We start from the raw sequence: 13,440 nt of genomic DNA on the forward strand, positions 1-13,440 counted from the left end.
GGCCGGGCTATTTCTGGCAGCCGGGCAGTGCCGGGCAGGCCGGGTTTATTTATGTTTTCCTCCCTCTTTGTGCCGGGGAAGCGGTAGGAGCGGGAGCGAGCAGCGGCGGGAGCGAATACTGCTTCGTCATGATGCCGGCTAATTCTCCTCTTGTTCGGAAAGGGACTGAGCCAGCAGCAGAGGTGGGGAGAGGCGAGCGGCACGCACCCACCCACCCACCCACGCACCCACCCACCCACGCACCCACCCACGCACGCCCTACCCGGCACCCAGCATCGGTTATCGGTGCGGCGGGCGGCACAGCCGCGGTGCTGGGGCTGGGAGATAGGCTCGCACGCCCGCACGCCCGCGCCCGGCTGTCACGCTCTCGGATGCGCGCCGCAGCGCGCCGGCGGTGGCTTGGCCGCAGCCAGGGCAGCCGGCCCGGCAGCCCGCCGGGTAATTTGGTGGCCAGGCGAGCAGAGGAGGCCGGAGGCATCTGCCCCCCCCCCAGTCCCCACCCCAGCTCCCCACGGCTGGAGGTATGCGGTGTCCCCGTCCCTAGGTGAGTGGCCGTGCCACGCGTGGCTTGGTGGGGAGAGGGGAGGGAGGTGGCCACGGGTGAGGGACACGCAGCCGGGGGGGGGGGTCTGGGGGGGGGGGGGCCAGTTCATTGGGGTCGGCGTCGGCCGCCCTTTTCTTCCCCGTCGCCTTTCGGTGCCACCGCTCCCCCTCCCCTGGCTCTGCGTAGCCCCCACTCCTGGGGGGCTGGGGGGGGGGGGGCTGGGGACAGCCCCACATCTTGTCCCCCATCTTCTCCGGGGGCTGCGGCCGTGCCCCCTCCCCACGCCCGGCGCTGCAAAGCCAGCTGCGCTTGCCTGGGAGCCGCGGGGATGGGAAGGGCGGTGACCTGAGGCGGGGACGCGGGGACGCAGGCTCCATCGCCCACGGGGGTACCCCTCCCGGGGCTCCCACCCACGTCCCCTCCACAGCAGCACAGTGCTCCCAGCACCCTGCTTCACCCCACACACACACCCCCCCCGGACACCTCCCCAGTGGGGCTCGGCCGCTGCCGGCAGAACAGGGACATCCCCTGATCTCCTTCCCTGGGGACGTTGCCATCGGCACCGTGTATCCCAAGGGAGGAGGCCGGAGCAGCCTAGCCATTCCCAGCCCCACTTGTGGAGTGAGTTTGTGGGGTCTCAGCACGGTTGCTGGGGGGGGGGGACACCCCCATGCCACTCCCCCCAGGCGCAGGTTGTGACGGGGTTTGATGCTCCCTGTGTGCAGCGTGGTGGGGCCGTGGCGGTCGGGGTCTCACCATGGGCACGGGATTTTGGCTCCTCCTGGCCCCATCCAGCCCCGCTGGCAAGGCGCTGAGGGCCCAAACTCCCATCACCCCACTGCTGCGGAGCATTGGGGGGCTACCTCAGGGGGGGAAAACTGGGGTGCAAAGCCCGGCCCCCCAGCTTTTGGCCTCGGATGGAGCCATCTCCCGGGGGGGATCGGCTCCTGGCCGTGGGTGTGTGGGGCCGGTGGTCAGGCAGGGCTAAGCCCAGCCTCTCCCGGGAAGACCCGGGCCACCAGCTGCCACCTCGGCCCCGGGGAGCCCCCGGCTGCATCCCCCTGCCAGGCGGGTGCCTCGCCATGGTGGCCCCATGCACACCATCGGGGTACCCAGGGACCCGCCACCCCGAGGTGCTCGATGCAGGGCATCCCACGGCGCAGTGCCCGGGGCTGGCAGAGCTGGGGGCTCCTCAGGGACCAGAGGGGGCATCACCAGTCCCATGCTGGGAGCCCTGGAGGGATGGGGCCTCTGCACACACCCCCGGCGGGTCCCTCCCGGCGCCTCCGCGTGCGGGATGAGCAGGCTAATCCCATTTTAATCCCAGATTACGTGCCACGTGAGCCGGTGCCCAAAGCGGGCTGCGGCGTGGCCATCGGGGCAGGGGGGCCGGGGATGGACCCTCCCATCCAGGAGCTTTAGGGCGAGTGCCACACATCCCCACTCTAAACTTGTTGGGGGGCTCGGAGCCTCCTGGCAGAGGTGGGGGCCAGGAGAGCAGCTGAGTTGGCCCGGATCCCTTGGATGGGAGGAACCAAGCAGCCGGAGGAGGTGGAAATACCCCCTTCATCTCCAGCCGCTCCTGGATGGGGCGAGAGGATTGCTGCTATGCCTCCCCCAGCCAGGGAAACTGAGGCACGGAGCAGCCCTGTGTCCACAGGAGGGGAGGCGGGCAGGGTGCACCTTCCACCCCAGGGGATGGAAAAATCCCAGGGGCCAGGCGCTGGCTGCTGGTGGCTTTTAAGGCCACCGAGGCGTCCCTCGGCAGGGCGGTGCCGGGCAGGGTGCAATGGCATGGAAGCAATGGGCTGTCAATAGCCGAAGGATCGCTCCCCTCTGCCGGGCGATGCTCCGGCGGGGAGGGAAAGGGCGAGAAACAGGACAAAGGAGGAACCGGACACCAGTGAGACGCGGGTCGGGGACCCACGTGCTCCCCGCCGGCTCGGCCTCGCTGCGATCGAGTTGCTGGTGGGGCCCCCATGTGCGGCGGTGCCTCGGTTTCCCCTGGCGAGGCGGGGAGGATGCTCGGCACCTCTCCCGTGCCGTGTTTGTTTGGAGTTTGTGGCGGGAGGAGGAGGAGGAGAAGGAGGAGGCCAGGGCTGGGCTGGGAAGCACCGGACGCCGTTCCCAGGGCTGGCGGGAACCGTCTGTTCGGGGAACTTGTGACCCCACCTTGTCCCCCCCCCTCCACTGCTGGCGGGGAGCTGGGGCAGCTGCGGGAGCAGCAGGGTGCCTGTGCCCAGCATGACAGCAAGGGCAAGGCAGGCAGCGAGGAGGAGGAGGAGGAGAGAGAGGGGAGGAAGGTTGGGGGTCCTGGCCCGCTCCCCCCCCCCAGAGGAGGGGGTTTGTGCAGCCTGGCCCCTGGCCCGGGTGCCGGGCGCTGATGGCTTTGGCGGCTGTGAAAACTCAAATCCGGATTTCCTCGGGCTGGGGAGGAGGGAACTGGCCTCTTCCCGCTGCAGCGGCAGCCCTCCCCACGGCCCCCCCGGGATGTGCCGTGCAGGGGGGGCCAGCACCCCTGCAGCCTGGCGAGCCCCCACCGGCACGTGATCTGTCCGTCTGTCCATCCCTTCCTCCATCGCTCTTCCTCTTCCCGTGCATCCCTGCCCAGCACCTTTCTCTCCCCACTCCGGCGAAGCGCCGTGGGTACTCACAGCATCACCCCGGGAGGGGGGCACGGTGTTACCCCCCCTCGCCCCACTCCCCCTCGCCCTCCTGGCCAGGAAAATCCCAAACACGCGCCGGATCGGCCTTATCTCGGCGAGCAAGGGAGCGTGCGGGGGACCTGCCAGCGAGGGCTGCCGGGGAGATTGGAGGTTGCTATGGGGAGAGAGGCTGCCATCAGGGCGGTGGCTCCCTGCCTGCGCCAGATAAGGTGTCCCCGCGTCCCCCAGCCGGGGGGGGACATGGTGCTCGAGCTGCTTGTGCAGCCCCAGCACCCCTTGCCAGCCCTTCGGCTCCGTCGCGGCATCTCTCCGCACCCCTGGCTCGGGCATGTTTTCCTTCCCCGCCAGCATCCGCATCCACCCGTCCCCGCACCCACCCTCCCGCCGGCCTCTGCCGCTTCCTCTGCCTCCTGCTATCTGCTATCTCATCCATCTGCTCGCCGCCACCGCCACCGCGTGCCACCGCGTCCCCACTGCCTGCCCCCGGCCCACCCGTGCCCCGCAGCGCGGTGGGGTGCGAGCCGGAGGCGGGGGGGGGGGGCTGCCCTGGCTTTGCCGCTGGAAAGTGTGAGCTCATGGGTGCGCGGGGTGGCTGCTGCTTGCCCGGACAATGCCGCCTTGTACCACGCTCGCTGCCGATCCGGGGGTGCCCGTCCCACCGGCACCGGGTCCTGCAGACCCTTGGGAGGGCTGGGACGTGCTGGGCATGGGTGTGAGCAGGTCAGGCCCCCCCTCCCAGTGCCAAAGCCAGGGGTTATTTGTGGCAGAGTGATCTCAAAGGAGGGACGATGCCTGCATGGAGTTGCTCAAGCCCGGAGCTGCCGGCAGAGCGTCCTCGTCCCGGCTCGACCCTCGGAGGAGCGAGCCGAGGGCAGTACCTCGTGCCGGGCTGGCTGCTGGCAGCTGGAGGATGCTCCGGGCTTTGTCAGATCTAGTCCTTCTCCATCTCTGCATCCCGCAGGGATGGGCTGTGCGCCCATGCTGGGAGCCGTGGGGCGGGGGGGCAGCGGGGCTGGGGGTCCCCAGGGGCAGTGGCATCTCCCCAGCCCTGTGCATAGGCTGCTGGGGGGGGGCTTCAAGGCTCTGCGCTGCTGTTGCTGTTGTTGCCTGGATTGCACGAGGTTTTCCCAACGCCCTCCCCTCTGAAAGGAGAAGTTTTGAGGAGAATGGGGAATTTTCCCCTTTGTGTGTGCGGCATTGTGGGTTTAAAGCGCAGGGAGGGCTCAGGCCCCGGGGGCTGCGGGGCAGGGGCTGAGCACAGCACGCCCGTCCCGCTGCCGCTGGAGCCTTCTCGAGGCCGCTCGCTGCCGGTGGACAAAGGGCTTCATTACCTCTGCTCCGCTTGCCAGCGCTCGTCAGCAGCCGCCACGCCGCCGGGCAGCGGGGCCGGCAGCCGGCACGGGCAGGGGCGGCACGCAGCAGGGCAGGACGCTGCGGGCACTGCGGGGTTTGCAGGGACAGCGGGAGGACGAGGTTGAGCTTCACACCGTTGCCATCCTGCAAGCCACTGTCACCTCTCTCGTCTCCGTTGCAGAGGCAGCACCCAAGCCCCAGCCCGGCGTTAGCACCCAGAGGGATGTGGAGCCACAGAGGCAGCGGTGAGTGGGGGTCCGGCATGCCCCAGCGCCTCTCCCCTGCCCCGGGGCAGACCCAGAGCCGTTCGGCCAGCCCAGGGATGGTGGCATCTCCTGGCAAGCCTGTCCTGCTGCCAGCACGTCAATATTTGACGGTGGGGCCGTGCCGGCCTCGTGCCGCGTTCGGGTCCGGTGCGTGGGGGGCTGCCGGCCTCAGCGCCACGGCAGGAGGGTGGTGGGGAGCCGGGGTCTGCCCAGCCACGCTGCCCTCGGGCACCTCGCCCCAGGACCAACCTCGGGGTGCTCCGTGCCCACCCTGGCAGTGCCCCGAAACCCCTGCTCTCCCCATGCAGGACCCTGTGACTGACACAGCCCCTCCAGCCCACAGCTGAATGGAAAGACTGCAGAAGGTAAGGGGGGGCCGTGGGCAGGGTGCTGGGGGCCGTGAGCAGGGTGCTGGGGGCCGTGGGCAGGGTGCTGGGGGCCGTGAGCAGGGTGCTGGGGGCCGTGGGCAGGGTGCTCGGGGCTGTGGGCAGGGTGCTGGGAGCATAGGGCATGGTGCTGGGGGCATGCAGGCAGTAGGGAGCCCTGCACCTAGGGAAGGCACACAGGGGCTGGTGGCCAAGGGCAGGGGCTGGTGGCCAAGGACATCGGCAGAGTCACCCTGGGATGCTGCTAGCAGGGCCCTGCCTTCCTCCTCCTCCTCCTCCTCCCAGCCCAGCCTGGCAGCACCATCTAGTGGCAACGTGTCCTGGCCAAGCCACTGTCACCTCCCGGGTGTCCTCTGCCCTGAACCACAACGCTGGAGCAAAGGAGACCCCAGCGCCCATCCAGAAAAACCCCATCCCCAAGGACGTTTCGCCCCGGTGCACTGAGGTCCATGGGGCACAGGGGTGTCCCCGGGCCCCCCTGCCATGCCCCGGGGTCCTGACCATGACCCTGAGCCCCTTCCTGGGCTGGCTGTGGCGAGGTTGAGGTTTGCTAAAATCTCCCCTTTTCCTTCCAGCAACCGCTGACCTCCCCTGGGAGCGTCTGTTCCTCCCGTGGGTCCAGCGTCCCGGGATCGCCCTCCAGCATCGTGGTAAGAGGTCACTCACATCTCCCCACCACATCCCTCCATCCGTGGGGTCGGGGTGTGCCTCCCCAAACCCTCTCCATCACCCCGGCGGGGCCATGGAGGATGCCAGCCCCCAGGGAAGCCCTTCCCGTTCCCCAATGTTCCCTTTCTGCACCCAAAAACGAAGCTGCTTTTCTTTCCTTCCAGGCCAAAATGGACAACGAGGTTCTGGGCTACAAGGACCTGGCCGCCATCCCCAAGGACAAAGCGATCCTGGATATCGAGCGCCCCGACTTGATGATCTACGAACCCCATTTCACCTACTCACTCATGGAGCACGTGGAGCTGCCCCGGAGCCGAGAGGTGAGGGTGCCCCAGGGCTACCTGCGTCCCCTGGATGTTTTGGGGGGCCAGTGGGGGGAAGCCCCCCCCAGACAGAGGGGTCCCAGCGGGTAGATGTGGGGCTGCTGGAATTAATTGCTTCTTGCCTTCTGCAGCGCTCTCTGTCTCCCAAATCCATCTCTCCTCCTCCGTCTCCGGAGGTGAGTACCAACACCGCTTGCTCCGGCTCTGGGATGCACGCGGGGGCTCCGAGGAGGAGGGGGTGATGCCCAGTTGCCGGGGTCTCATCGCTCACTGGTCCCGCTTGCCTGCAGGTCATCCGGGAGTGGCTGGAGAGCCGGACCCCCGGCAGCGCCCCGCAGCCCACCTCTCGCCAGGGCGGCAGCTCGGCCCGCAGCAGCGTGCAGCACTTCCACCGACCCGGTACGCTCCCCTGGCACCTTGACGCCCCCCCACCCGGGTGCTGCCTGACCCTGAGCCCCAGCGCAGACCGAGGGGGTCCGGGCAGGGGGTCTGGGCACGCACCCGAGCCGTGAGCTCCCTATTCCCGGCCCCCAACCCCCTTTTTCCTTGCAGAGACCGACACGACGGAGCTCAACATATACAAGAAGCCTCCGATCTACAGGCAGAAAGGTGAGCAGGGGTGTCTGTCCCACGGGACGGGGCACCCCGGGGCGCTGCCTCACCCCCCTGTGCCCCGCAGACCACCATCCTGGCGCCCACCACGGGAAGCATCTCATAGAGGACTTGATCATCGAATCCTCCAAGTTCCCGGCGGCACAGCCCCCAGACCCCAACCAGCCCGCCAAGATCGAGACCGACTACTGGCCGTGCCCCCCATCCCTGGCCGTCGTGGGTAGGTGGGGAGCAGGGACAGGCAAGGGGGTGGGCTGCACCAGGGGATTTATCCCCCCCCAGAGACCTTGTGAGGGTGCTGGGGATGGATATAACATCCCCTCTTTTCCCCCAGAGACGGAGTGGAGGAGGCGGATGGCCTCCAAGAGAGGGGAGGAGGAGGAGGAGGACCTGACAGAGGAGATGAAGAACCTGCGGGAGCTCCAGAGGCAGGAGCTGAGCAAGGTGAGGGGCAGAGCAGGCAGGCGGGCACCCTGCGAGGGGCTGGGGACGTGCTGACACTGACCCCCACCCGTGTCCCTTCGCCCCCAGGTCACCTCCAACCTCGGGAAGCTGATCCTGAAGGAGGAGATGGAGAAATCTCTCCCCATCCGGAGAAAAACCCGCTCGCTGCCTGACCGGACACCCTTCCACACATGTACGTGGGATACTCTTCCCGCATCCCATCCCTTCCCTTCCCTACCCGGTGGCTCCGGCTGCCTGCACCCCTGCCAGCTCCCGCAGCCCTGCCTGCACCTCTGACCGTCTCTTGCTCTCTTGTAGCTCTGCACATGGGGAGCTACAAGAGCTCCTCGCTGCCCGCCTCGGGAAGGAGCACCCTCACCCGGGTGAGTGGGCAGGCAGCTGACCCCCCCACTCTGCCAGGGCCACACGGCCTTGGACGGGGTCTGGGGGTGGCACCGCTCTGATGCTGTCCCCTGTCCCCTTGCAGCTGCAGTCAGCAGAGTTCAGCTCGGCAGGCAGCGAGAAGGGCAGTCCGGGTGAGCATCAGCCCATGGCGTGGGGATGACCCTGGGGATGGGGGATGTGGGGGTGACCCAGGGGATGGGGGGATGTCCCCAGGGATGGGGGGATGTCCCCAGGGATGGGGGATGCTGGGCCAAGCTTGGGCTCAGCAGAGGGTGGAAAACCACCTCTCGGGGCTTGTCATCGCCCTGGGGGAGGACGGTGGGGGGACACAGCGGGGAGTCCCCGGGGCTGAGCCCTGCTCCTCTCTGTTTTCCAGGCCTGCAGGTAAGCACTCCTCTGGCTGCCGGCACGGAGACCCAGCGAGAGGGTGATGTATGCTGGGGGTGGGGGACGGACACCGGGGCCACCTCTGTGATGGGTCCTGGAGGGGAGAGGGGAGAGCTGGAGGTGGGGAGGGTGGGTGTGCTGGTCCCCGGGCTGGAGCCCGTCACCTTGGCTTCAGTTTGGGTGGGAGAGGGCAGCCCTTTGGGGAGGCGGGGGTCACAGCTGATGTCAGGTTTTGCCCCTCAGAACGGCCAGCGTGGGCGCATGGACAGAGGCAATTCCCTGCCCAGCATGCTGGAGCAAAAGGTGAGCGGGGCTGGGGGCTGCGGGGGCTTGGGCGGGGATGGGGGGGCTGTGGAGGGGGTCTTACAGCCTCCCCCCCTGCACCTTGCAGATCTACCCCTACGAAATGCTGATGGTGACGAACCGAGGCCGTGTGAAGCTGCCGCCTGGCGTGGACAGGACCAGACTGGAGGTAGGGGCTGAACTGGGGTTGGAGGGGCCGCGGAGGGGGGGGTACCCAGCACCCCATCACCTTCCTCTCCCCCCGCAGCGGCACCTCTCCCCCGAGGATTTCCTGCGGGTCTTCGAGATGCCCCCCGAGGAGTTCAGCAAGCTGGCCCTCTGGAAGCGCAATGAGCTGAAGAAGAAAGCCTTCCTCTTCTGAGCCCGCCTCGGCCCCGAGCTCAGTCCGTGTCACGCCGTGTAACCGCTTTAGGGCTCTCAGCCGGTTTTTACTAGGATCCCCCCCTTCCCCTCTCCCCCAGCCCCCCGGCTCTGCCCCCCACCTCCCTCCTCCTGCGGGAAAAGGGCTCGGGGGGCTCAAACCTGCCTCCGCCGCCCGGCTCGCAGCGGGGTGATGGGGCTGGGGGCAGACCCTGCCCCGGAGCAGGCACGGTTCAGCCAGGAGGGGAGGTGTGGGGGGGTCTCTGTGCTTTGTGCCCCCCCTCTCCCCCCAGGCATGCTGGCAGGGGCAGTGCCTGGCTCTGCTTTCAGCCGGCCAGGAGCGTGCCGGCTCCGGCACGTGGGCAGTGGGGCGGCTTCCCTCCTCCCCGGGGGTCGGCTGCTTCCGGCCCCCACACCTGGGGTGCCCCTCTGCCCCCCGGGGTGCGCCTCTACCCCCCGCGCCTTCACCCCAAGACTTGGGAAGAGCCTGGGGGCCGACTCACTGCCAGACCGATGTGCTCCCGGCAAAGCCAGGCCGGCATCCCGCCTTGCCCCCCTCCAGCCCCCCTTTTAACATCCCCCCTGGTCCCTCCTGTGTCAGCTGCTGCAGCGAGGACCGCAAGGACACGTACACTGCCAAAACCTGCCCGGCACCGGGCTGGCAGAGGGCACGGCTGGGATGCCGGTGAGGTGGAGCACCGCGGGATGGGGCAGGGGGTGGCAGAGCGGGGGTCCCGGTGGGACCCTGGGGCAGCTCCTGCTGCATTGCTAGCTGCAGATGCGCCCGCAGCGGGGTGATGAACTGGGGCGATGCAGCGGGGCGATGCAGCAGGGCAGTGGGGCGATGAACCGGGGCAACGCAGCCAGGCAGAAAGGAGCAGGGCACGGCTCGACGGGCACCGCGGCCGCCGGGGTCTGGGCAGCGCTGCCTGGCCCCCCGCGGCCGTGCAGGCAGGGCTCGGCACCGGGCAGCACCTTCCCTTCTCGCACCTCTCCCATCCCCTCTTCGGGCACACATTTTGGGCAGGACCCCTCTGCCCCCGCACCCCCGGCCCCCCACGCTCCCCGGTTTCTGTTTCCAGCCACTTTCCAGCCGCTAGACCTTGTTGGGATGTAAAGAATGTAATTTATCGGGAAACCACTGGCCCATACTTGCCTTTCACTGCTACTCTACAAACGACATATCTATAAATATATATATAAATATGGGTTGTTTTCTGACTGGACTACAGTGATTCACTTTCTCTGTTTTGTTCTGAGTTTATTTTATTTGCTGGTGTCGGAGAACCCGCGTGAGAGTGATTTTTTGCTTACAATTAAAGGTGAAATGGCTTTATCCAGCCCGGCTCCGCTGCTTTGCTTTTCCCCGCCAGCCGCCCCCCCGGCCCCAGGTCCCTGCAGATGGCGATGGTGCTCCGAGAAGGATGCGGAGCCCTTCCCCGCCTCCCCCCCCCCCCCCCCGCCCCGGTCGGGCTGTGCTGGGGGCCCGCAGGGCGTGTGCGAGCCGGGCCGGGCCGAGCCGAGCCGGGCCAGAGCTGCCCCGGTCCCGGTCCCGGTCCCGGTCCCGGTCCTGTCGCGATATGAGCGCGCCCGCACCATGGCCCGACAGAGAGGTACGGAGGACGGGGGGGGGGGTGCAAAGGGGTGCAAGGCTGCGGGAGGGGGGGGTTCAAGCCCGCAAAGGGGTGAAAGAGAGGGCAGAGGGTGTGCGTGAGGCTGCGTGCGGTGCAGCAGGGCGTGGGGGTGCCTACGTGGGTGCGGCTGTGCCTGGGGGTGCCCACGGGGTTGCGAGCGTGCAAAAAGGGGTGCACGGGAAGGAGGAGAGCGTGCGAAAAGGGGAGAGTGGAGGGGGGGGGTCTGGAGCGGTGGGAAGGTGCGTGGGGCTGTGGGGTGGGTGCTGGGAGGGAAGGGGTGCAAGGGACAAGGCGTGGGTGTCAGGGCTCGGGGTGTCAGAGCAGGGATGGGGTGCCTGGGTGCCCCCGAACACCGTGGGCTGCGGTGGGGTGCCGGTGCATGGTGCTGCGGCATGGTGTGGGATGCCAGGGCTTCTGCCAGCACCCTCCCTGGGGCAATTTGGGGGTGCAGCGGCCGTGGGGGGAGCGCCTCCGCCCTCGAGCCGTGGCCCAGAGCCTCCCCGCAGTGACGGGTCACGCTGCGGCCAGCAGCAGCTCCGGGCTCGGAGCGGCCTCCAGCCTCCTCCTCTGAGTCATCCCGCGCTGGGCGAGAGCCACCCGGAGCACGGGAGTGGGGCCCCTGGGGTGCCCCCGAGCCGCTGCTCCCCCTGCACCCCGTGGGGGAGCAGGGCTGAGCCCAGGCACCTCTTGCCCCTCATTGCACAGAGAAAAATACACATGGCCACCGGGCAGAGGTGCCAGCTCCGAATCCCCCCGGGGTGCTGGCATCACCCAGGCATCGTGCGCTCCCATGGCATCTCTTGGGCAGCCCTCTCCTTCTTCCTCCGAGGATGAGGATGCCTTCGGGCTGGGCCATGTCCCACGGGAGCAGGGCACTTTGCTAGGAGATGGCTGTGTGTTTGGGGGGCGTTTTCCTCCCGCCCTGGAGACCGAGGCAGCTGTTTTTCATCTCGTCTGCCTTCCCTTGGCCCCGGCAGCAGGCAGCTGGCACGGCCTCATGCGTGAGGGCAGCCCCTGCCTGCTCTGCACCGGGCTGCGGGCACGGCCGGGCACTGCCGGGCACTGCCGGGCACGGATCCCCTGCCCGACCGAGGGCATCGGGGCCAGCTGGGGGGAGCGCAGGGGGAGGATGCAGGGAGGGCTGAGGGGGTGAGTGGACAGAGATGTCATTGCCGAGGAATTCAGCCTGGGCGGAGGAGAGGAGAAAGGGAGGGAGAGGAAGAGCCAGGCACACCGGGCACGGGGGACACTCCTCATCCCCACCACGCTCCCGCTCTGCCCGCAGGTCCCTTCGGCCAGCCCCTGCCCCAGTCCCCCCGCCAGTCCCCCAGGGAGCTGGTCCCCCCCTTTCCCTTCCCCAGCTTCCAGGGAAATCCAGATGTTTGGGCCCAGCTCCGGCATTGCTCAGCCTCGCTACCCTGCCAGATGTTTCCTCTCCCCCCAGGCAGGGGTGTGTGCTCCCCGGCCAGGGACACCGGGGAGGCAGATGGTGCTCCCCCCATGCCAGCACCTCTGCAGGGGCTTCTCCCCTGTCCCCTGTAACACACGTGGGACCGGTGGGCTCTTTCCCTCTGCCTGCCCTCGCCTGCCCCAGAGGCTGCTGCTGTCTTTGGGGGTGCATTGCATCCCCCCCCAGCCCGGAGCGATGCGGGATGCAGGGATGTGGCAGGGCATGGGGATGCCGGGGTCCCCTGGGGCATTGCAGGGGAGTCACCAGGGCAGCATCCCAGCCGGCCGTGGCTTTGCTGGGGTTGTCCCTCTTCCAGTTGGGAAATGGCAGGGGGATGGCGAGGAGGGAGGCTGGAAGCGAAGCGGGGTGGCGTGGGGGGAGCCGGCACCCCAGGAGGCAGTGGGTTTCGACAGCGGGTCTGCAACATTTTATCCCAGCTGGGAGCAGGGAGCAGAGCCCGGAGCGGCCAGAGCAGAGCGATGCAAACCGCTTCCAGATGCACGGCAGGAAGGAGCCGGGGGGAGGCGGGCAGTGACCCTGGGGGGGGGCCGGGGGGCATCTGCCCGCTCCTGCGGTGGCAGCTGGAGGTGCCCAGGGTGAGGGGGCTCTGCGGGAGCGGGGGCGAGGTGCCAGGCCGGGGGTGTGCATGGTCCTGCTCCGCCACATGCTCCTCCAGCGCAGGAAACGCATGCACGGAGCCAGAGCTGATGGAGCCGCCACCGTTCAGGGCTGGAGGGACCCTCTCCCCGTGCCCGTAGACCTCCGGGTCTCCCCCACCTTGGGGGGGCCACGGGGTGGAGGCAGTGCTGTCCTGTCCCACTGCACAGGGTGCAGGACTCCCGTCTTCCCCGGCCGGGGTGAGGAGGCACAAAGCAGCTCCTTGTCCCGCTCCATCCCTCCTTCCTGGCACGGCAGGGTCGGGGTCCCTGGCTGGCGCTGAGCCCCGACCCCGCTCCCTGCCCTCGGAGCAGGCAGTGGGTGAATGCTCAGCATTCTCGGCATGCCCGGAGCAGCCTTCATCAGCTGCTCCCACGTGCCATGCCTCCTCCTCTGCAGCACGGAGGAGCAGCACGTTGGGCTGCCCGGCGTGGCCCCCAGCCACTGCTCCCCTCGCCCAACTGGGAACAAACCCGTTCTGTGAGCACACACAGAGGAGCCTTCAGCGGCGCGGGTCCCCGTCCCCCCTCCTCATCCTCCCCCGGCACCCCGGGCCCATCAATAGCGGGATTGTGCGGAGCCGGGGCAGGTGCCGGGAGCGGGGGCACAGCCGGCGGCACGGGGCACGTAACCCCACTTCTGTTTGCTCGGCATCGGAGAGCCCCTGCCAGCCCTGCCCAGTGTGGCAGGCAGGGGACGGGCATCCCTGCCCGCACCCTCCTCTGGCGGGGTGTGGTGGCACATCCCTGTCCCCTGCAGACCTGGACAAGCTGCTGTTGGACCTGCGGTCCTTCCTGCTCATCCTAGACCGGGAAAGCCTCAGTGCCGCGGCTCGGGCCAAGAAGAAGTCGGTGGCCGATCTCCTCTCCCGGCTGCAAAGCCCCCGTGTGAGCGCGGGTCTGTGGGTGGGGGGACGGGGCGGCCCCCGGTTGGCACCCGGCGGGCAGCAGGGAAGGGGCCCGGAGCGGGGCTGTGACTGGG

At 68.5% G+C, this 13,440-nt stretch overlaps 1 protein-coding gene across 2 annotated transcripts; it reads left to right on the top strand.

Annotated features, from left to right (window-relative positions):
• The first annotated feature begins 403 nt into the window (after positions 1–403).
• Positions 404–10,058, top strand: DMTN (dematin actin binding protein). 2 transcript variants are annotated; one of them, XM_050910301.1, is made up of 17 exons: positions 404–544; positions 4,745–4,808; positions 5,138–5,194; positions 5,791–5,865; positions 6,049–6,204; positions 6,339–6,383; positions 6,498–6,606; positions 6,760–6,816; positions 6,887–7,039; positions 7,154–7,263; positions 7,351–7,456; positions 7,582–7,646; positions 7,751–7,799; positions 8,045–8,100; positions 8,299–8,358; positions 8,447–8,527; positions 8,606–10,058. In XM_050910301.1, the coding sequence occupies exons 3-17, from the start codon at positions 5,177–5,179 to the stop codon at positions 8,717–8,719; spliced, it is 1,254 nt and encodes a 417-aa protein (XP_050766258.1). In that variant the 5' UTR covers positions 404–544; positions 4,745–4,808; positions 5,138–5,176; the 3' UTR covers positions 8,720–10,058. The 2 variants fall into 2 exon arrangements, with proteins under 2 accessions (XP_050766258.1, XP_050766259.1); XM_050910302.1 differs by lacking the exon at positions 6,339–6,383.
• The last annotated feature ends 3,382 nt before the right edge of the window (positions 10,059–13,440 follow it).

This window comes from Gymnogyps californianus, chromosome 23, assembly GCF_018139145.2.
Source record: "Gymnogyps californianus isolate 813 chromosome 23, ASM1813914v2, whole genome shotgun sequence".
Lineage (NCBI taxonomy): Eukaryota > Metazoa > Chordata > Aves > Accipitriformes > Cathartidae > Gymnogyps > Gymnogyps californianus.

What these genes read in the sequence shown, in the direction of transcription:
- DMTN (XM_050910301.1), top strand. An exon ending in TCCGATCTACAGGCAGAAAG is followed by an intron (nt 6,817 to 6,886) that starts GTGAGCAGGGGT and finishes TGTGCCCCGCAG; the next exon opens with ACCACCATCCTGGCGCCCAC. An exon ending in AGAGGCAGGAGCTGAGCAAG is followed by an intron (nt 7,264 to 7,350) that starts GTGAGGGGCAGA and finishes CTTCGCCCCCAG; the next exon opens with GTCACCTCCAACCTCGGGAA.